The following is a 23,543-nucleotide window of genomic DNA, read 5'->3' on the forward strand; positions in this document are numbered from 1 at the left end:
GGATGTATGGGGGGGGGGGGGGGGGGGGGGGGGGGTCTCAACATTGTAACTGGATACCTGTGGTCTGGAAGTGAGAGGGGTTTTATGACTTCTAGGGAGTTACCTACACCCACAGTGTTTTAACTGTCACGCACAATCACTCATGTGCACACAGTCACACACGAGCACTCACATAGACACTAGGGAACGCGCACATGTAGGCATTCATGTGCTCGTGCACATAGACAGACACAGAGTTTGCGGCCCACCGTGGGGGGGGTTTATGATGGGGTCGCTTCTATAAAACTGTGTTTCACAGACAAAGGAGTGAAGATTTTGGAGAGGGACACCGGCCTCGTCTTCCCTTCTAGAAGTGCATGCTTAAATGAAGATGAATAAAGATTTTGTGAAAATGACTACTGAGTCCGGTGCCATCTCTGGATGCTCGAGGAATAAAAAGAACTGGGGTAAAACTGATTTCCCAACAACCCTCATTACACAGAGTGCCAACTAATTAATGAGCAGAATTGCAATGTGTACATAACAATCACCATGACAACTTTATTTAATAATTTTATTCCTAAGTGTAAAAGCGAAGTTCTCAATTTCTCTCAAACGGTCGATCCATGTCGCTACCCTCACCTATGGTCACAAGCTGTGGCTTATGACTGAAGAACAAAACTGTGGATACCAGAGGCGGAAATAAGCTTCCTCCGAAGGGTGGCTGGCCTCTCCCTTCCAGGAGGGGCTCAGAGTGGAGCCGCTGCTCCTTCACCTCGAAAGGAGCCAGATGATGTGGTTCGGGCATCTTACAAGGATGTGTGCAAGTCTGGGTGAGGTGTGTTCTGGGCATGTCCCACCAGGAGGAGGCCCCGGGACAGATCCAGGACACGCTGGAGAGATTGTATCTCTTGGCTAGCCTGGGTACGCCTTGGTCTTACCACAGACAAGCTGGAGGAGGTGGCTGGGGAGAGGGAGGTCTGGTCTTCTCTGCTTGGGCTGCTGACCCCACGACCCGGCCCCGCATAAGTGAAAAAAGATGGACGGACGGACGGATGGATGGATGATGCAGAGGGCAGCTAGATGATTCCTGACAGTGCATCACAGAATATCTTTGTGGAAGTGAAAACTGACTCAAAGCCTTCTTCTTGAAAGATGTTAGGTGTAAATGCATATATGTGGATGGTCGGCTGGTGTCTTTACCAAACTCATATGAGAGGTATTCTAGTTCCAGCACAGCTATGTCGCTGTCTGTCATGGCAAATGGCTGTTTTAACTACAGGAAACTAAAAACCTTTATTTATGTTGATGACAGTAGATGAAATGAAAAACAAAATTTCTTGCACAATCTTAGAAAAATTACGCATATTTAACTTTTTTAAAGCAGTTTGGAGCCATTTTGTTCAAATGTGTGCGAGATCTGTGGCTTACGTTTTCTTTTGGTGTGACAGTGTGGAGATAATGTAGTCAGCGCAATGTAGGATTATATCACAATGTAGGATTATATCACAATGTAGGATTATATCACAATGTAGGATTATATCACTCATTACTATTACGTATTTTTTGCATATAGAGGAGACACGTACTGTAGATTATGCAATTATTTGTAAACAGCCACAAGCTTGCCTTTTTTAACTTTGTATTCACCATGTATTTATAATATATAGCAGTTGTGCCTCTTTTCGAAATGAAATTCATGTTATTGTGACATAAAAACATTTTTTGCATGCAGGCTAAAAATCCAGGCCAACTGGATGAATATGGTTTAGCTGCATCCTGACACAGATTACTATTACAGAGAAAATGGATCACAAAGCTTCATATTACCACATTTTATTGTGTAATGAATGATGAGACTTATTCTGTTTAATGTTGGAATGTGTGCAAGTCTGTTGAATATAATACAAATTGATTTGCTCAAGAATGTTTGTATCCTGCAACATAAAAATTATTATAATTAAAGTCTTATTGCTGTAAATATGCCTAGAAAAATCTGTTTGGTCTCCTTCTTCACTCTGGATTTGTGGTGGTATTCAGAGTAGATTAAAATATAGTCAATTTCATCAAAAAAAGGATGTGTAAATACAGTAAATTATTTTTAGAGATTTATGAAAAATAAACATGACCACTGTTAATATTTGGCTTTATTACCTTATCATGGGCCAGAATTAAATATCTAAGTAGGATCCTTGTTTGAAACCATGCTGAACGTATTTACTGGGTCATGAAACATCGGTAAAGCAAACAACAGAAAAGAAGCTCATGTCAAAAACTTATGGCTAAGTTATAGTTAGCTTAGTTTAGCTAGGTTATAATTTAACTGTATCATGAATTAAATTCCATGAAAATTTAAATAATTTCAGATTTTATTCTGGACATTGAAGAAAAAAGACAATCTGACATTTTAAATGAAATAAATCATCCTTTAAAAGACACACACAGCAATGTGGGAGAAAAACATCAATGCTGAATGCTACAAGTGCACAAATATGAAGTCAGCGTGGTGCTGCAGTAAACGCATCAGTTCACACTATATTTCAGAAATACTATTTCATTAAAATGTCTTATATTGTTTCTTGGTCTTGTAAATTTATTTTTCTACAGTCATTTCTGAAACAAAGTCCACACTGAATGCCGGCTGTGCATCTGTGGTCGTGTGAAGCTACATTAATGTAACAGCATGCCAGAGTGTAAACACAGATATTTATCTTTTTTCCGTTTCATTAGGCATTTAAACCAAATACTAAAACACCCTGATACGACTCAGACTTGGAGTACTATACATTTTATAGTACACTCAGCATAAAGAACAAAACAATGCACGAACTGGTAATTAAAGCCCTTGAAGGAATAAATCATATACATTAAAATATTGTATTTTCAGAACAACTACATTATGTGACTGTCTGTGTGCAACTTACAGCTATAAGCACTTGATATTAAATATATGCATGCTAAAACATGACAGACAACAAAGGCAGAGTACTTAGGCACAGAAATGTTTTTACATGTTGTCAATTGAGCTTCTTGTGGCTTACATTTAACTACAGCTACTTATTCTTTTCTTCATCATAACAATCAGCTGTTTTTGTGTGTGAATACATTCATGTGAATTTCCAAAGCTAACTGAAGGACACTGAGCTGTGTACCAGGGGGCGCTAATGTACCTTAATGTTGGTGAGCCAGGAGGGAGGGGGTGAGTCCTGAGTGATTCGCTTACTCTACGATTCAGCACAGCAAGGGAGGGGGTGAGTAACTCAAATGTGCTGTTAGCATGTTAGCTGAGCAATGCTACAGTGAACCAAGGAGCTATTTTCTTGATGTGAGGTTTCTACTCAAGGTTTTTTCTTCCAGTTCAGAGCAGAAATGCTTTTGTTAAGAAACTGGCTGTTGTTTTTTTCCCCCCACAATTTTAATTATAAGCTAGATATATTTCTACTAATGGAATTAGTTTGCTAACAGCAACAGGGATGAGTCAGTGAGTCAGTTGGGCTTGTGAATCATGATTCACGAGTCAGTAAAGTGATTCTCGAGTACTGAACAATTCGTTCACGAATCGAACATCACTACTAAACAACTGATGTAGTTACCTGATACCTAATACACATTTTACCTTAACACAGGGGTGGGGAGCGCCAGACTTCGAGAGCCGGTGTCCTGCAGGTTTTAGATATCACCCTGGGTCACCACATTTGAATCAAATGATTACTTCATTACCAGGCCTCTGGAGAACTAAAAGAAATGTTAAGGGTGTAATTTAGTCATTTAAATTAGCTGTGTTGGATCAAGTACAACTAAAACCTGCAGGACACCGGCTCTCAAGGCCTGGAGTTGCCTACCCCTGCCCTGACAGCTGGTGGTTGCCATTGATGGGGTGGTCACCAACTGTTCTCAAGGTCTGTGTCACTGGCACTGAATGAGGCTGGAAAGTTGACTCATGTAATCATGTTTATTAACAGGTAAGAATATGAAAGTTTTCCATTTTTTTAATCGCAGTTTGCTAAAGAACAAACTGTTTCTGTACAGTTGCGATGGCTTCCTGTATAAGTTCAGATATGCATACATGTGTAGTAATTTAATTTCAAATACGAAAGTCAAATATTTACATTTATCCTCAGGATTTGCCATCCATAAGTGAAAAAAGTGAGAAATATTTGTCTCATTCTCATATTAATACATCTGATGTATTTATTTTTATCATTTTTGCAGCATCTAAAATACACCGTGATCACAATTTTCAATCTTGAAAGATTTTTTTTTTATCCAATAAGGAAAGAGAAACTCAGATCATTTTCAGGGTGAGTCCAGCCAATGGCAACCACCTCCTAAACGACAATACTGTGCAGCAGGATCACAGTCAGGTATTTGAAAAGTACTAATATGCATTTTTTTTTTTATATAATAGCTATAGTATGAACTTGTAAAATCCACACTCTTTACTGTTTTTGAATATCAGTGGGCCACATTTTGCATTACACTGCTTCCTGTTTCCTACTAATTAGTTTTTACTTTCACTTTGACAGAAAAAGAAATACTGTTTGAGGTCAAAGAGATAATGAGACATGTCAGTGAAGGACTACATGGCCGTGACAAGCTCAAACTTTTCCTAAAGTGAGTAATAAAGGTTTCCTTTTTTTGTTGGACATTGTTCCAACCAGTTCCAAAAAAGTTAGGACAGTCTGTAAAATGAAAATAAAAACAATATTCATGAAATCTCGTACTCTAATATTTTATTGACAACAGGACACAAAAACATATCAAATTCCTAAGCTGAGAAAATGCACCATTTTAAGAAGTAATTGGGTAGTTTTGTGTTTGATGTCACTATGTCTCAGAAAGGTTAGGAAGGCAAATTAAAAAAAAAATCTAGAAAGTAAGTGTTTGCAAAAAGAAACAGTTGGAGGAACATTTTGCTGTAATTTGGTATAAAGATTTAAACTCTGTCAGAGCTCAACATGGAGCTGTGATTCAGTTCATTCCATTGTTAAGGTGAATTGTACCAGAATCCATCATTTCACACTTCAGAGGTGATCAGTAGCTTTTGAATACTGATTAATATTTCATGTTTTTCCACACATGTAGTCTTCAGAGACGTGAAATTATAAATATCAAGTCTAAGCATTGTAATAGTTTTTTTTTAAACAAATTTTCAAAAAGAAATCTCAACCATCCAGGTAAGTAGATCCCATTGGTTGATCAGTGGTTGTTGATAAATGGTCATGACAATTTGCATATTAATGATTAAGGAAGTGACCTCACAGCCCATTGTTCATTCAGTGGGCTAGTTTATAAGGCTGAGGAAACCTGCAGTCAGCTGAAACTGAAGAAGTCACTTGGATTAGTGATGAAACGTTTCTCCCACTGAAAACGCCAAGTCCAGATGAACAGAATCAACCTTTTGGAAATCTTTCTGATTTTGCCACATTTTAAGTTTAATGTTCCTAAGAATGGGTGAGTGAATCCATATTTAAACTCTTTCAACAGGGATAAAATCAAGGATTTGGAGACAGAAAAGAGACACCTGGTTGGTGTCTTTGGTAAAACTGGGGCTGGAAAGAGCGCTTTAATCAATGCCGTCATAAATAAGGAGGGCCTGTTGCCTTCTGGAAGTGTCAAGTCATGTACCTCAGTAATGATAAAGGTGGAGGCTACCAATGGATCAAAGTATGAGGCACACATTGAGTTCATTACAAAAAAGGTAGAATGAAATATGAATATGATGATTCTTAAAGAAAATTTATGTGTTACAATCTAGCTGCAAAAACTGCTTTACTAAAATTAAGATGTTTTTTTGGAAGGATTGGGAAGATGAGGTGCGATCACTAAGACAGGTTTTTGAAGACAACCACGACCATGACGACGATGATGACAACGATGATGATGATGATGATGATGATGATGATGATGATGATGATCTATTTGACCCTAATGGAAAGTTATCAGCGCTGTATGGAGAAGGTTGGGGAAAAAAATCCACTCTCAGCCTCATGGAGAAAGGATATTTTGTGGATATTCCAGAGTTTCTAAATTCCGAAATAAAAATTTTGAAAAGTGACTCAGTAAGTGTGCAGTACTACAGACCAAAATAAAATTCACTTCTTCTTCTAGAATATAGGAATACTTGCAGTTTAAAACATACATTAGATTCAAGGAAGATCAGTGTGTGGCTTATGAACATCATATAGAGAGTAGTAGGAAGTCATTAAAGCAGCAGTTAGCTGCATTAAAGCTGCATCTTTTCAGTAGGAAGATGATGTCCATGCTATCTAATACCTCCCTATTTGGAAAGTGTAGACAGAGACAAAGCGCCGGTGAAGGAGATGTTACAGCAGTCTATTGCTAAGATAAATGTTGGGAATATGTCTTTTTTTTTTTGTGTGTAGTTTTTCTTTCTTTCTTTCTTTTTAGTGTGTAAGAATATTCAACATTGCTATCAATACATTTTTCAAGAAATGTGTTGATAGCATGTATTGCGATATTATTTCTTAGTTTGATTTCCTGTCTTCTTTTCATGCAGTTTTTACATTTTTTGTTATGAGCACATACATTAAATTGTCTTGTATTCATACTGTTATTTTTTTGCAGGCTGAAGGGTTGTCTGAAGAATTGGTGAAATATACAAGAAGTGAGTCAAATGAGACAGAAGAAGTAAAGAGGTGGTACTGGCCGCTTGTGAAGTGTGTGACTGTCAAAGTGCCAGACAATGATTTTCTTCATCACGTCACACTCGTGGACCTTCCTGGAAATGGTGACTCTAACAGAAGCAGAGATCAATTGTGGAAAGAGGTAATTCACTGAAGTCATGTCATCTTTCTTCGAAGCATCAGTTATTTATAATTTATATGCTTTTATTTCCTTTTTAGTTTGTTGCCAGTTGTTCAACTGTGTGGATTGTGACTGAAGTGAATCGAGCAGCCTCAGAAAAAAAAGCCTGGAAGATCCTGGAAGGTGCCAGTAGCCTGCTGGGAAATGGTGGTGAGTGTCAGCAAATTCATTTCATCTGCACCAAGTCAGATAATGAAAAACCAGATGATATGTAAGTCAAATATGCCAAAAGTTTGGCACAGATGCACACGGTGACAATATACTTCACTTTTTTTTTTTTTTTAAGAGTGAGGATGTCCATTACAACAGAAGCTAAATTCTCCCATTGTAGTAGGCCACTCTTTCAGAAAAATGACAAATTAATTTAAGAACTATTATGTATCATTTTAGAGGTATGCTAATATTACTGTTAGAGTGAATTGTTGAATGTTGCCATTTTTATCCTTGTCATCTCTACAAAAGGAATTCCACTGTCCCCCTCCCCAGATTTTCAAGGTTCTGGGTGGGGGGCTGTAGTCTTTTATTATAGACACATCCTTGTGAGGGTTTCTTTTGATGTAAGCTTCCTGCCCAGCAGGAGGTCTCACACACACACACACACACACACACACACACACACACACACACACAGACACACACAGACACACACATTCTTACTTACATACAGAAGTTCACACATTCACACATATACATACAATGCCTTGTCTTGGAACCATGTGGGCGTTGCTTTGCTGTGATGTGTTTTGTGTGAACCGTTTCTCAATAAAAGGCAGCGGGAGGAGGCCGGATTTGGGGTCATTTTCGTGGTGGACACAGACGAGGCCTCCCTTGCAAGGAAAATCGATCGATCGCTGACTGTCTTGTTTTCTTCATGATGAATAAGTCTCTAGAACTAGCGGGGCTTGTGAAACACAGACCCAACAATTACTTCTTTTTATCTAATACAACATTATTAGACATTATTAATATTACATTCTATCAGATATAACTCCTAATATCATGATATATGATGAATATTATTCTTAAAAATATGTTTACAATTATAAATTTAAAAATTTCTGTATATCTGTTTTAATAAGTTTCTAATTAGATAAATACTGTGGTGAATATTTAATTAACAAAGTCTGCAGACACAGTTGGCTACAATCAACACTCTTTATTAGCATATGCATGAGAGAGTACACACAACAAGGCTCCGTTATGCAGTCCCTGAAACAGAAGTGGAGCTCTTGCTCCTTTATGTATTCTCAAGAAAATGCAGGAAGTTACAAACTGATCATACCACACATCACGCAGCTCGCTATGAAACCTAACTGAACAATGGGTATGTTGTTGGGTGCTCTTGGCATTATCAGCACCTGCAAAGGGAGTTGTGTTCTTCAACTACTGAGGCTGAAATAAGTTCATCTAGTTTTAGACTGTTTGGTGGAAGTTTCCATTACGGTGCCACAACTATGCACATAAATGCTTACACCTTAAATGAGAATAATCTGAATTTTGCATTACAGTAACAATAAAATAATTTTGCATCCAATTTTTATTTCCTTTCTAAAAGAAACAAAGTCAAGAATGCAGTGAAGAATGAATTCAAAAAGCGGAAATTAATTAAGGTAAATTTTTAATCTGACAGCAAAATCTAAAACAAATATCTTCTAAAACTGCCTGAAAAGTAAAAACTGACTAACAAAAATGTTCTCAGGATCACTTCAGTGAGGATAGTTTCCAAGTCTTCACAGTGAGCTCCAAAGAGTTCCACAAAGGGGAGAATGTAAATCCAGATGTCAATGGTAGGTTAAGTCACTTTATGAATGAACATACAGCGACAGAAAATTTATTGCTCAGATTTATATTTCTTTTCAATTTTTTTTACAGAAATACCAAAACTTAAGGAAATGTTGAAAAATCTGAATGACGCTCATTCAGAGACATTAAACTATGTGTCTGGAGCTCATGGGATTCTGTCTTTGATTCAAGGAGCCAGAAGCAGAGAAGTGGTGAGATCAGGCAATAAAGCCTCATTCTTCTTAAAGGTCATAAAATAAAAATGTTCATAGCCACTAATGTGTATTAATGTATTGTAAGGTATCCTCACATTCACTGAAAATGTGGGATGCTGGACATCATAAATCTATGTGATAATTTATTAATAGTGACTGAATACTGCTGGAGAAACTGTGGGGAAAACATGGCAGATCATTTTCATATATTTTGGAAATGCCCAATAATCCAACCATACTAGAGTGAAGTGGTCGAATCAATTTACTTGGTGACTGGTCTCAAATTAAATTTGGATTTCTGTACTGTGTATTTGGGCGATATCCCATCAGCAGCCTCCTTAAAGGACAAATATTTGATAAACATCCTGTTGGGAGCGGGCAAAAAAGCGCTTACCAGGAGGTGGCTGGAGAAAGAGCCCCCAACAAAGAAAGACTCGATAGGAATAATGGAGGAAATATATAGAATGGAAAAACTTACTTTTTTTTTTTTTTAACTACCTCAAAATGGACCAATTTCATAAAAACTGGAGGAAGTGGGAGAGATTTGTTGAAGGTAATGTGGGATGAGGGGTGGTGGGTTATATAAGAGCTTAACTAAGTATTTTCACACAACTACTGGAAGAAGGAAGGTCTGCTAAGGACGTGGTCACGGTTTTTTATAAGGTAGCTCATAAAAGAGATTGGAAATACCCTTCCGAATATCATCAGGGATGGACTGTAAAGTGCTGCGTGGACAATAGCAAAAACCTGACGACATGGGACCTGTAAAGAGGTGGAGGGGAGCTCCCCCAGACCGGGCAGATCTGTGGGTTTCACTGTGCCATTATGTTATTGTCAGTGCGTATTATGTTTGTTTGGTTGATTGTTTTTCTGGGGATTTTTTTGTGTGTTTTTTTGGGGGTTTTTTTGCTGTTTTTGTTTTCTTCATGTGGGTGACTGTCATAATTACAAAACTTTCAATAAAAAAAAGAATAGGGACTGAATAAGGAGAGATAATTTGGAAGAACTGAATAGTATTTATTGAGAAACAGAATTTGATGAAATATTTATTTACCAATTAGACTCCAATGAGGGCACAGAAATGATGGGAGTTAGGACAGGACCCCAAGAGTCTAGTTTCTTGGCGTAGTGAAGATGGTAGTTTGGATTGGGCTCTGAGTTAAGGTTGAGGTGAAGATGGACAGGAGGCGAGTTGCATGAATGAAAGTCTGAAAGGCAGAATGACAGAAGAGCAGATAAAAGCACAGAGAACAGAAGCTGATTGGCCTGCAGAAGGCAAAAAAATGATTGGACTAGAGTAATGAGGTCAATAGTGTGGGAAAATAGAACTGATATAAAGAATAGACAGAGGCAGACGAATGATGACAGACTTATCTGACTGAACTTATCCAAAACCTAATTCTCTAAAATGAGTAAAGAACAATGTTTTGTTTTACTGCTTTAAGTAATGATCTTTCTTTTATTTCAGGTTGAACAACAAAATGATCTGTATGACCTCCTTGAGGGAAAATTAAGCGTCCAACTTAATGATGTTAGAAAAGCAATTGAAAAAATTACAAAAGCTTTTGAACAACGCCTAAGTGAGGGGGTTGAAAAATCTCTACATTTATGTGAAAAAAACCTGAAGTCCTTCTTATACCCCAGTGTATGTATTTTAATTACAGTTAGATCAAAACCTCAGTACACTTTGTAACCATGTGTTTAAAAAATGAAATAGAAATTGTTTTGTTTCAGAAAACGAGTGGCGGAGCTTTTCACATGACGCTAAAGTATGCAGTTAGGAATGATGGCGTCCAGAAACCAAAAAAAGGGAAACAAAAAGACCTCAACATGATATTAGCGTCTTGTTTGACTGAAAGCATTGATGAAAAATTCAGAAAGACCTTCCCGTGAGAATAATCTAATTCTGAAGAGCACCAATATGTACAACAATACATGTATACAAATCGCACTGTATTATAAGCTTGCTAACACTGCCATTATTTTTGCCACATTCAGAAACAACCTAAAATGTGGAAATTTCAATGGGGCCATTGATGCGTTTTCACTCAGCACTGATTCATTGATTGAAAAGTACAAAAATGTCGAACTGCAACTGACATTTCTGAAGACAGAGGTAAAAGAACTTCCCTAATCATTGACTTGTTAGCTTATCTGTTATTAGAAAATCATCTTTTCAATAATGTTAATCCATATTTCATGTTTCTAAGGAAAAAAAAGTGAAGACAAAGCTCAACAAAACCATCCTCGCACAAAAGAAATTTATCTACAACAGTTTGACAGAGACAATCAAGAATAACATGAAAGAATGCTATAAAGGTAAGAAAGATATGAATTAAGGTATTTCTATTCAACTGTGCATGACAATTGTTGTGTCCTTGTAGAAGCAGCAGCATTTACAGGAAAAGGCACCCTGAAGAGGATGAGGGACACTATTGAGAGACATGTGGAGTCAAAGAAGTACATGTTTGAAGATACAAAAAATGTCATGCTGAAGCAGTTGAACGATTTGAAGGTTTGTTACGTATGTACAAAAATGCCCAATCAGTCTTGAAGCACATATCAAACCAAAAGTTTGTCTCTTGTCCAGTTATTTTTGGATTCAATAGTTGCCTCTGTAAAAAGTAACAAAGTTTTTGATGATAAATTAGGAAACTGTCCTGACGACACTGGAGGAAACCATGAAGAAATCCATTAAACACTCACTCAAGACTGAGGCCTGCTTACTGCCAGGTAAACAAAAATATATAGTAAAGTATTTATGTTAGCATTAGGAATCCTCTCAATACAAATGGTAACAATACAAGTATAATAAATACAAATGCTTTGTTTTTAGATGTTTCAGAACATCTTGAGGTGGTGAAGAAACATTATGATGAACTTTATGGTGGTCAAGATTAAAAAAATAACCATACTGGGTAAATATTGAAATCTCACAAATTGTTCTGAGGGCTTTGATCATGAACTCTTTGTGCTGATTATGTTATGTGAAGGCTGATGTACAGGCAGGAACGGTGGCAAGAAGGACCCAATGTGCAGACACTCTGAGACAAACTTAAACTCAACTTTATTGCTGGATAGCAAAAAAGAACAAAAAAAACTAACTAAACTGGAAAACATGACCTAAGCATAAACAAGCAGAACACACAGCATAGTAGATTGCAAACAGGAAAACACAGGGCTTAAATACACAGAGGGAGCAATCAGGGGATTAGAGACAGAAGGGAAACACAGCTGGGGCAAATCAGGGCTAACGAGACAGGGGAAGCAAAACCTGATACATTAACCTGAGACACGGACTTCAAAGTAAAACAGGAAACATAACACAGAGACGCAACGCAGACTTGACAAGGGGATACAGCAGACAGGGGAGACAGAGCAACTAAGGAACACAGAAACCAGAAAGCAGAACTCTAACAAAGAAACCAAAAGACTAGGTGTAAGTAAAGTTGTAGGAAATCAGCAGCTACTTCAGTCATCTCCCTGCCATTTTGCTCTTTCTGGCTTTGGAATTATTTGTCAATATATTACAGTTTGGGGTTAGGTTCAGGGTTGTTTTATTGTTGTTATTTTAGGTGTTTAACATTTTAAGCATTTCTGTGCATATTGTTGAATTCCTGCTTTGATTTTTGTCTTGATTAATTATCTCGGGTTTCCTCCCCTGATAATGCTTTTCTGTATTTTCATCCTGAAACAGTTCATTCATGTTTAGCATTTACTTTCATGTTTCCTGTAATCTTATTTCAGTAATGTCGTTATAAAAGCTGACTGATTTTTAAAAATGCTCGGGAAAGGTACTTCAGTGCTTCCTTTTTTTTACCTCCTTCAGTATACAGGATTAGGATACACTGAACCCTCCTTTGTGAAATAAAGATATTTACATCTCATAATTTATAGTGACAGACAGTTGTTGAAGAACTAGGTTATAAAAACTAGGCTTGTGGCATAGAGCATTTAAATGTTAATTATAAGTGTTCTTTTCATTTTTATATTTTTTATTTTGGCATAACAAACTGTTAGAGCCACACATATGTTTTGATTATTATACTGCTATAATAATATCTCCTCCTCGACAAGGATTTATAGAGCTCTCTTGACAATTTATCAATTAATAAAGCTCACTAGTGGTCAGATTGTTTATTTTGCTTCCTGTTGGAGTCACACATCTGGATTTTTACTCCTCCACATTGTGATGCAGCTTTTATAATATTTAGTTTTCTTGCTTCCTTATGTGTACTGATTCTAAAAGAATGCATGTATTTGATATTGTATACTGTTCAATAAATCCAAAGTGCAAGCAAATTTTTTATTTTTTACATAAGATTTTTTTACCCTAAAGCCATTAAAAATTTGCATTGCAAGACCAACATGTCGTGGTGTGAAAAAGTGCTCCCCCTTCCCGATTTCTTACTTTTTTGTGTTTGTCACCCTTCAGTGTTTCAGAACAGCAAACAAATAAAAACATTAGACAAAAAAATAATACAAGTAAACACAAAATGGAGTTTCTAAATGAAGGTCCCAAAAGGTGAATTCTCTCAACAGAAACGATAACATGGAGCAAAAAAATAGAGAAAAGGAGGATTACAAAGAAAATATTGACTGATAGAGAATATTAGATTGAGATTATTGGTATGATATCAGGCAATCAGATGGCCTGTGTTCAGCAAGTGGTTTAAGCTTAATTTTTCTTCTGACTAAATATGGTGTGTTCTGTTTGCACGAGGTTGTTTGCTTTGGGTGTGTGCAGTGGGTGGAACAGGACATTGGCTTTAATGTGGCTGGAAAAAGGAGATGGAGGACATCATGTTCCCAAATCATTTGTACTTCATATTTCAGGGAATCAAAGAAGCTGTTTGCCCATGCAAATATGAAACCTGGTATAACAGGGCGTGGTCTGCGGTGCTGCTGCAGGGGTGATGGATGCACCTGCAGTGGCATCGTCAATTATGCCTCGCCGGCTTAAAGTCTGTGCTCTCTTTGCTATTATTATTATTATTATTATTATTATTATTATTATTATTATTATTATTATTATTGTTGTTGTTGTTGTTGTTGTTGTTGTTGGTGGTGGTGGTGTGTGGCTGGCAGCTGGAAAGCTGAACGGCAACAGTGTGAAAAAAGTGTGCAATAAAAGGTGTTAACGAGTGTTTTGAACGTCGTCGGGTCGGGTTAATGCCACACCTGGTTATCCTAAACAAAAACTCTGAGCCACTGTCTGGCCACAGAGACTGGTACTGCAGTGTGTGTCTGTGATGGAGGGGATAGGTCTCAAAGTCAGTTCATCACAAAGGTGATCTGGTCTCATAAATGTTTGTAGGATAAGTCTAAATGTCTAGGCGCTTGGTTTTATACCCCTGTGACCATATAGGTGATTGAAACACTTTATTTCCTGGACATGACAATAATAAACCCCTTCAGTGTGACATTAAGTCACAACAGAGTTGTCTTGATGCATGCTGAGTCATCCAGGTAGGAAAATTCCAAAAGGTGGATTCTGTTCATCTGAATGTAGCGTTTTCAGTGGGAGAAACGTTTTGTCACTCAACCAAGTGATTTGAATTTAGATGTGTAGAGTTAGAAATGCTACAGAAAGTGTTGAAATTAATGCAGATACCAGAGAGTTGTGGCACAAGTGGCACACACCAAGGTTGTTTTTTGTTTGTTTGGTTTTTGTTAGAATAAAGAAGTTTCTTATTTGGATAGGCAAAAAGCTGCTGTAGATATCCTGGAGTACATACAAGTGATTTGCACACTAGTTTGACTAGATGTGGCCTAATTTTCCTCAAAACCAATGACGTCTTGCTCCACCAACACCATTTATCATGCGTGCAAACGAGTCATTATGTGTGCAAATGATTTGAACTTGTCCTATTCTGGGATATCAACAGTAATTTTTTGTATTTGGATTGCTGCCTTCCTACACTGTAAAATATAACTTGTTGTTTCAACTTAAAAATAGGGCTGCCTTAAATTTTTAAGTTAAGTCAAGAAATAGAGTTTGTTCTTGTAACACAACCAATTGTTATCTTAATGAAAAATCACATGTTGTCTAAACTTTCGTCTTAGTTTAGGTGACTGAGATTTGTTAGTCAGTTCAACTCCTTTAATTGCAACACGTTCTCACTCCCAACTCGTCAAATGTGTGACGCATGGTCAGGCTCCCTCTGCTTCACTTATCGACCCCCCTCGCGTTGAGAATTGACGTGCAGGGTCCTCTCATTGAATACTATAGAGCTCCCTAAATGTTGCTTCTTGACAACAAGAGATTGCCGCGGAAGAGCCTGTTGTCCGTATATATATTTCCAAAATCACATTGCAGTGACGTATACAGAACACAATAAATTATATAATGTAAACAACTACCTAAGAAACAGCAGATACAGCAGATAAATTAATTATAGGCTATTACTTTTGTATCGTTTATTGCATTTATGAAGGGAGTGGTGTATGCTGGGTAATGGCACAGCTAGCGACTGGGTGACTTTATTCACCCGCTTCGGCTGTTATCAGTCCACACAATCAGTGGCTTGTCTAGAAAGGTTTTGTTGGGGGGGCCAGGTAGGGGCACAGATTTGGAGAAGGGTGGCAGATGTAATTGGCAGATAATGTTTAAAAAAAATTCTACCAACCGTTAACCATAATTCAATAATCCTATAAACCCAATAACTGAATGCACTTTTAACTCTTATTAGAATGAGATTTTAACCACTATGGTGCAAAGTTTTTAGATACTGCGTTGATAAAGTACAAGAGATACAATCAGTGCTTTGTCAGTGTTTACTCAGCATTCAAGGTCAGCAATATTTGCATAGTATTTTTACTGACATATAGTGCACATATGTTTTGGGCAAAAACATTTTTGAATATTAAAATACGAACATTTGTAACTAACAATTGACAAATTAGCCAATTCCAATGTAAAACTTTATCTGCCTGTTAAAAAAAAGAAGATAATCTTCTCACAAACTGGTGTTTGATTTTGAAACAGGAAAAAAGTGGGGAAACAACTGATAAGACTAACATTTGAATAAAACCTGAAAGCAAGTAAATACTTTATATGCTGCCTTATGGTAAACTTTGGTAATATTGATCAAGAACAACACTGGCTGATGATGAAATACAGTCAGCTGGCATGGTGACACTGCCAGTATTAACCTGCAGGGCTGGACTGGGACATAAAATTGGGCATTTTGACTAGAGACCAGCCCACCAGGTATTAACAAAAAATAATTTCCCCCAGGGATCAATAAAGTATTCTGATTCTGATTCTGATTCTGATTAAAGCCATAAAGACTTTGAATGAAAACAAATGCTGTTGTGTCAGTGATGTACACTGTCTTGTTGGTATATGTATGGTTTCTATACATTTTACGTCAGATAAAAACTTTGGTTGTAAGATTTAGATAATTATTTAATAAAAACTAGATATTTTAAATGAGAATAAGAAAGAAAAGTATTTCTTTGTGCCCCACCTTTCCCTGTTTATGCCCTACCTGGCCCCCTGGCAAAACTTTAGATCCACCCCTGCACAGTTACCAGCTGTCAGCTATTTAGAAAAGGATCCTGGTGTTATTTGTCTCTCAGAAACAGTTCATAACTTCCCTTCAACTCATTCATGTCACCTAAAAGGTAAACCTGTTTCTCCATCACCTGTTCAGCTCTGATGATTCAGTAAGGACATCTCCTGGTTTCATCTTCATGTTTCCCTCTCACCACATATCCAAACCGATATCATGACCAGCAGGTTTACAGCTTTGGCTCCAGCAAACATCAGCTGATACTAGAAATTAATATTAAATACATTCTAACAACAGCTGATCAAGCTTAAACGTGCTGCTGTTGTTTAGCGCGACATCTGCTGGTTTCCTCTTTCTGGCGCAAAGTGGGCGATAAACAAACAAGAGAGAAAAGACGATCAGCTGATCATTGATCAGTTTCATGATTGAAGTGGCCTGTGCCCCCCCCAGGCCACCCCGCTGGACACGCCACTGGATTGCACATCATGTTTTAAACTTGAAATTGCAGGTCATATAACTAAACAGAAGCAGCTGAAAGAAGATGATAGTTTAACATTTATCGTCCTTTTCAACAACTGCTCTACATTTACCAATGTTGTTACAATACTCTTACCAAAGTCAGTAAGGTTTTGTATAAATAGGTTTAAGTATAAATAGTGTCCAAGTAGAACAGTTATAAAAGTTTTAGCATTTTTAATTTTTTTTTTAAGGTTTTAAGTTTTTATTCATTTGTCATTTGTCCTGAATTAACATTCAGGATAAATATTTGCCTATTGTACGATGACGGTTCATATCAATATCCAAAAGAGAAATGTTGCAAAATAGAAGAATTATTTCTAAGAAGAAGTATTAAACCAGGATCAAAATGACATCATTCAACTATTTACAGCATTTTATGTTATTTGTTTTCTTTAGTTCAATCTGCTCTAAATCTAAACGTGTGCATGTATTTGATATGGTATACTGTTCAATAAAAGAGTAAATGTGCAAATTGTGAGAGGCCTTGTTCTTGTGTTATTCTTCCAGAAAAGGTTACTTCTACATAAACACATTTTTTTTTAAAAAAAATATACCACAACCTCACTTAAAAAATATAAGCCTACAGATTGTAAAACACATCCAGGCCTTTTAGTGGTTTAGTTGTGGACTGCTCTCCCTGCTTCGTTTGTGTCTTGTGATCGTTGTCATGTCTAAAGAAGAGGACTGAAACAGAGGTTAATCATACATACAAGAAAGAATTTGGTTAATGCAAATTACATTATTTGTGTATGAAAACAAAATGGAAATGGAAAGGTGGCAGGATTTAATCTTTAGTTCAGTTTCATTTTCTTTTCATGAGAAACTGAAAGTCACTCAGTCTTGTTGTCATTCCATTAAGAACATGACACTTTTTTCTGTCATTTGGAAAAAGGTTATTTTGTAACATATATTATTACATGTTTATTCATCACAGAGTATAACACAAGCATGTTTTGACTATGCCTATTTATCTAAACATAGCTTTGGAAGTCAGAGCTTGTTTTTCTGTTTTGTCAATCATGTGTGTTGTTAATGAAAAAGGACATGAGAATGAATTTCTGTCAGACAGTCTTTTGCACCATCAGAGCCATACATGTCTAGCTTTTTTTTTCTTTAATCTGAATCTAGTTTTCTTCGTAATCTGCTCATTTTTGGACTTCTCTTTTTGCCTGCTAACATCACCCTCCATAACTGACCAGTTGCTGTATTACCTTTAAAAAGAGCTGAGCACACTGTAAAATCTTAATTTATGATCTGTGTGTCTATGTAACTGCTGTTCCCCTTCAATTTAAAGAGCTGAAATGTCTAATATATAGAGTAGTTATGGCTTTTTAGAAATTACAATTTATCTTTCAGTTTCTATTCTTGATCATGGATAGCAAAACACACTGACTGAATGGAAACTCAGTGAATGGATAGAGACATTTAAAGATAAATTATTTCTATGCATCAGTGATGGCTACAAATATTGATACTTATATGATCTGTTAGCACTTGCATTTTTTTATACTTACTGCACAAAATGTGTAACCAAATGGAAATGTGCTAAAATTTAAAAGTTACAGAGTTATTTTAAACAAAAGCGAACACGCATTCAACTCATACATCAATGAGGAACTCGTTTAGAAAAGTATTTTTGAAGTGATTTTATAGATAATCCTTCACTTCTTCATCTGCTAGAACATAGAACATTTGACCTCGGTTTGGGTGAGATACAAGGAAGATCAGTGTGTGACTTATAAACATCACATAGAGAGCAGTAGATAGTCACCAAAGCAGCAGTAAGCTATGCCGACACTGTATCTTTTCAGTAGGAAGATCATGTCCACGCTATCTTAATGCCTCCCTACTTGGAAAGCACAGACAGAGACAAAGCACTGGTGAAGCAGATGTTGAAGTAGATGTTGGCCCAGTGTCTTGCTGAGCCAATATATGTTGGCAAAATGTTAGTGTGCTGCCTGGGAATTTCCATTCAAATTGTTTGGCACCCACCAAATAAGGAACAAAAAGTGACAATTGTGGTGGAAGTGTTCAAGAATTAATTTTTTTTGTATACAGAAGTAAAAAAAAAAAACCCACAGTATTTCACAGACTGGAAGTTTGGTGACTGACTTAGGTTAACATAAAACAGGAAAGTTTCATTTTACAGAGTCATGCAATAGCTGTTGCTTTAGTACACAGGTGTCGAACTCCAGTCCTCAAGGTCCGGTGTCCTGCAGGTTTTAAATGTGTCCTTGATCCATCACAGTTGATTTAAATGGTTAAATTACCTCCTCAGCATGTCATAAGTTCACCATCCTTTTCTGCTTATCCGTATCAAGGTCATGAAGGGTGAAGCCTATCCCAGCTACCATAGGGCAATAGGCAAGGTAAATTCACGTCAGATTAAAAATCTGATGCATATGATAACCACATCATCATTAACAAACTAAACTCCAGTTAACTTGATGTGAAAAGCATGTCCAAAGATGACATAACACTTGTTATGTCAAATGTTTTTTAAATCTTTCCTTCAGACACTATGATAAGTCAGTTTCTTTTTGCACAATTTCATCACACAATATCATTTTAACTGCATCCAGAAATTCTAACAGGGAGCAAAAAATCAAAGAAAAGAGGATCACAGTGAAAATATTTGGGGTGTGTGCAGTGGTGGCAGAGAACATTTGCATAAATGTGGTTGGAAAGAGGGGATGGAGGACATCATGTTCCCAAATCATTTGTACTTTATTTTTGCATGTCACAACATTTGCATATTTCCTTATGCAAATATGAAACCTGGTTATCCAAAAGAAAACTGAGTCACTGTCTGACCACAGTCTGGTACTGCAGTGTTTATGTGTACATGCAACCTCTTAGTGGTTGTAGGGGACATTTATTACATAGTGAAAATTTTACGCAACACACATACATGCATGAACTAATCATGTGATTCAGGTGTGTTGACCCAAGGTGAGATCTAAAACCTGCAGAGACACCGGCCCTCGTGGACTGAGATTGCCCAATGCCCACCCCTGGGCTAGATTGTGGTGTGGATATGTGGCCCAGGCCCATAGAAAACAGGTCTGGCCCAAATCTGGCATCAAGCTGGCACTTCTGACTGACCAGTGTCATGGCACAGTGTATGTCAACCAGGTGTGGGGCACGTCTGGCAATGATGCCACTGTTTATGCGATGGCATGGCATATCTGTCATGGTCCTGAGTCTACTGAGTCAGTGTTTTGTGTTTCTTTATGCTTTTGTTTAGTCTGAGTATGTATTCTGTTATGATTTGCCATTTGTTAGGTTTTTGTTCTGTGCCTCACCTGGTCCCACTTCTGTGTTCTGTCTGTCTATGGTGTCACACTGTCTGTTTGTGAATCTGTCTGTTTAGTTCAGTGCCTTGTCTGGTTCTCTGTGTCTGAGTTTCCTGTTTTATTCTGAAGGTCCTCGTCTCATGTGAGTGTGTTCTGTTTACGTTTCCCCTGTCCCGTCGGCTCTGATTTCTCCCAGGTGTGTTGCCCTCCTGTCTCTCATCCCCTGATTACTGCTGTGTGTAATTAAGCCCTGTGTGTTCTTCTGCTTGTTGCTGGTTCGTCTGTGTTCCACGGTGTCCTGTGCCTTGTCTGCGGCGCTCTGCCGCTCACCCTGTTTGGTATCATCTCAGGTTGGTTATTTAGTTTTCCCAGTTTAGGTTTCTTTAGTTTTGTTATCCCTCTTTGCCTGTTTTGCCACTACGCCACTGTGTAAATAAACATCACAGGCATTATCATCTACTACCTGCGTTTTGGGTCCTTTCTCCCTCCAACACCACACAGCTCGCCTCGGCAGCCGTGACAATGGCTGTATCCCAATTCAGGGTCTGCAGCCTTAAAGGCTGCATTTCAAGGCCAATTATGTCACAGTGGTGCGCCGAAGGCTGTCCCAATTCAAAAGCTGCTCGAAATGCTGCCCTCAAATGCGTCCTTCATTTCCCTGAATTTTAAGGCTGTGGCAGTGTAGACTTCGTGGTCCCATATATCCCACAATTCATAGCGCGGCAGTCGGTGTGGATAATTCTGCCGCAGACGGCAGAAGCGGAGCGGCCGAAGAGTAAACTGTGAAAAGTAAGTACTGAATATTATGTCACTTATTTATGTGCAAATGTTTAATAATGAGGAACATGAAAACATTACTGTTGGCCACATGTCGGCAAAGTTATTTGCCATTAGCGATGTTTGTACGTTCAGCTTTTACTTGCTTTTAAAGCCTTTAAAATCTAATAATACAATAGTCGACTTTAATTTTACAGAGAATGTGATGATTTTGTGGATAATTAAAGTCAGTCATATATCCACAAACACAACAAGCTGAAAGTCAGTGATGCTGCTCGGTTTGCAGTCCTGAATATGACGGCACAAGCAGGATTCACTGCACTGTCTCTCACAGTTGAAGTGTACCTCTGGTGCAAATTACTGACCTCTGTCATCATTTTAAGTGGGGGAACTTGCACAATCGGTGGCTGACTAAATACTTTTTTGCCCCACTGTACGTACGTACGTACGTACGTACGTACGTACATACATACATACATACATACATACATACATACATACATACATACATACATACATACATACATACAAAAAAAAAAAAAAATACTACCACTATGTATACATAGTGGTAGTATTTTTTTTTTTTTTTTTTTTACAAAGTACTAACTTGCAAATACATCTGAATAGTGGGTGGATGTCCATCCCCTTAAAGCAACTGGGGTGCACCTGCCTTGACATAATAGTTCCACCTGAGGTGTTGCTCCATTTTTCTGTCCTTCTGTACAGTCCATGTGACAAAATAATATACTGCATAAATTGGTCATGTTTCCAAAGTCATTGTTAATGTAGGAGCGGTGCTGAGCAGGATCAATGTCCACAAGGCTGCAGGTCCTGATGGCATCCCCGGGCGTGTTCTCAGAGCGTGTTCTGGGGAGCTTGCAGGAGTGCTCACAGACATATTCAATCTGTCCTTGGCCCACGCTGTGGTACCGGCCTGCTTCAAATCCACCTCCATCGTCCCGATACCCAAAAACTCCAACCCATCTTGCCTCAATGACTACCGCCCAGTAGCACTCACCCCCATCATCACTAAGTGCTTAGAGCAGCTGATAGCACACTTCAAATCCTGTCTCCCCCCCACCCTGGACCCCCATCGTGGACTACAGGAGGAATGCTGACCCATATGTTTGACTCAAGAGCAATATTTTGATCTATGATAAATGATTACAGTTTTAAATTAGGTACACATCCTGAAGTCGCCGGAGAAAACCATGATGGAATCCACTGAACATTCAAGGCTGAGGAGTGCTTACTCCCAGGTAAACAGAATAGTTTCCTGTGATTACAGTAGTTCCAGTTGTTTAATTATGCTTCCTTACTTTTCTCTTTCTCTTTAGAACTCCTTAAATCGTATGTTCCTGCCAGAGCATTAAGATCATCTACTCAGTTACTCTTGGTGCAGCCTAGATCTCGGCTGAAGTCTAGAGGTGACCGGGCGTTTGCCCTGGCTGCACCAGAGTTGTGGAATAACCTTCCGATTGTGATCCGGGCGTCTGATTCCATCCAATCTTTTATATCACGGTTAAAAACCTATTTGTTTAATCTCGCCTTTCCTGTTTGTTAATGCTCGCACCTGACTTTTAGACTTACTCTATTTTTTCTTATACATATTTTTTATGGCTTGTGCTTTTATTATGTTTTTATTTTGATATGCATTTTATATTACCCCTGTGTATTAGTGGCATTGACCTGTGAGTATATTTGATACTTTGCTAAAGCCTTATAATACTCATGTTACTTCTCTGTCTCTTATGTTAAGCACTTTGGTATACCGCTGGTTTTTAAATGTGCTCTATAAATAAAGTTTGTTGTTGTTGTTGTTATCATCATGCTTTGTATTTTTTAGATTTTACATGCGTTACTGGGGTTATAAAAGCAAATACATGTAACAAATTGTAAGGAAGAATTTATGATCGATAAACAGGAAGAAAAAGTGCTGACTGTTAGTAACCAATGTGGTGGCAGATTTCTTTTCTCATATATTAATCACATATTTAATAATATTACATCAGTTGTAGTAATATCACTTTCTCACTTTACTATAGTAAGAGCACTCCTGTCACTAGTTTACATGCATGTGGAAAGTTAACACAGTGAGGCCGTTGTAATGGGAGACGTTAAACAGATAGTGAGACTCCTTCTGCTTATCAGGGATGTAAATCTTTAGGTGATGGCCAAGCAGAAAACAAGGTCATAATTCTCTCTGTGAGGGAGAAGGTATAGCCCCTGTGAGAGGGGGGCTATACCTACATGTAAGAGTTTGTGGAATGTTCTTTGTCTGTGTCTCTGTATATAAGATGTAAGGGCGGTGGCCACAATTCAGAGATGGTCCTAGTGTTTCACTGGGGTGCTCTCTCCACATTGCAATGTGTTTATTAAACCCACTTCAAATCAAGCACACTGGGTGTGATGCAGGTTATTGTTAAATTTTCCATGACACCAACTAGTGGAAAGAGGGTGGGATTAAAAAAGCTTATACTTGTGCTATGCTTCTTTTTTTTCTTTTTCTTTTTTAATAATCATTATTGTTTGGTTTTCCTTTTGTTTTGGAAAACCAAAATAAACCGACAATACAACACATTACAAATACCAGGAATGTCGAGCAGTTTCATTCATATGGACTTCGCTAT

At 37.7% G+C, this 23,543-nt stretch overlaps 1 protein-coding gene across 1 annotated transcript; it reads left to right on the top strand.

Moving 5' to 3' along the window:
- Positions 1-5,791: 5,791 nt before the first annotated feature.
- Positions 5,792-12,997, top strand: LOC309705489 (nuclear GTPase SLIP-GC-like). The gene is made up of 13 exons (XM_082531368.1): positions 5,792-6,041; positions 6,568-6,768; positions 6,846-7,018; positions 8,363-8,417; positions 8,507-8,594; positions 8,680-8,801; positions 10,273-10,449; positions 10,539-10,693; positions 10,803-10,920; positions 11,015-11,123; positions 11,189-11,319; positions 11,456-11,537; positions 11,641-12,997. Exons 1-13 carry the CDS (start codon positions 5,970-5,972, stop codon positions 11,703-11,705), a joined length of 1,548 nt encoding a protein of 515 aa, XP_082387494.1. The 5' UTR covers positions 5,792-5,969; the 3' UTR covers positions 11,706-12,997.
- Positions 12,998-23,543: the final 10,546 nt, after the last annotated feature.

Source organism: Aulonocara stuartgranti, assembly GCF_965226115.1.
Source record: "Aulonocara stuartgranti genome assembly, chromosome: 4".
Classification (NCBI taxonomy): Eukaryota; Metazoa; Chordata; class Actinopteri; order Cichliformes; family Cichlidae; genus Aulonocara; species Aulonocara stuartgranti.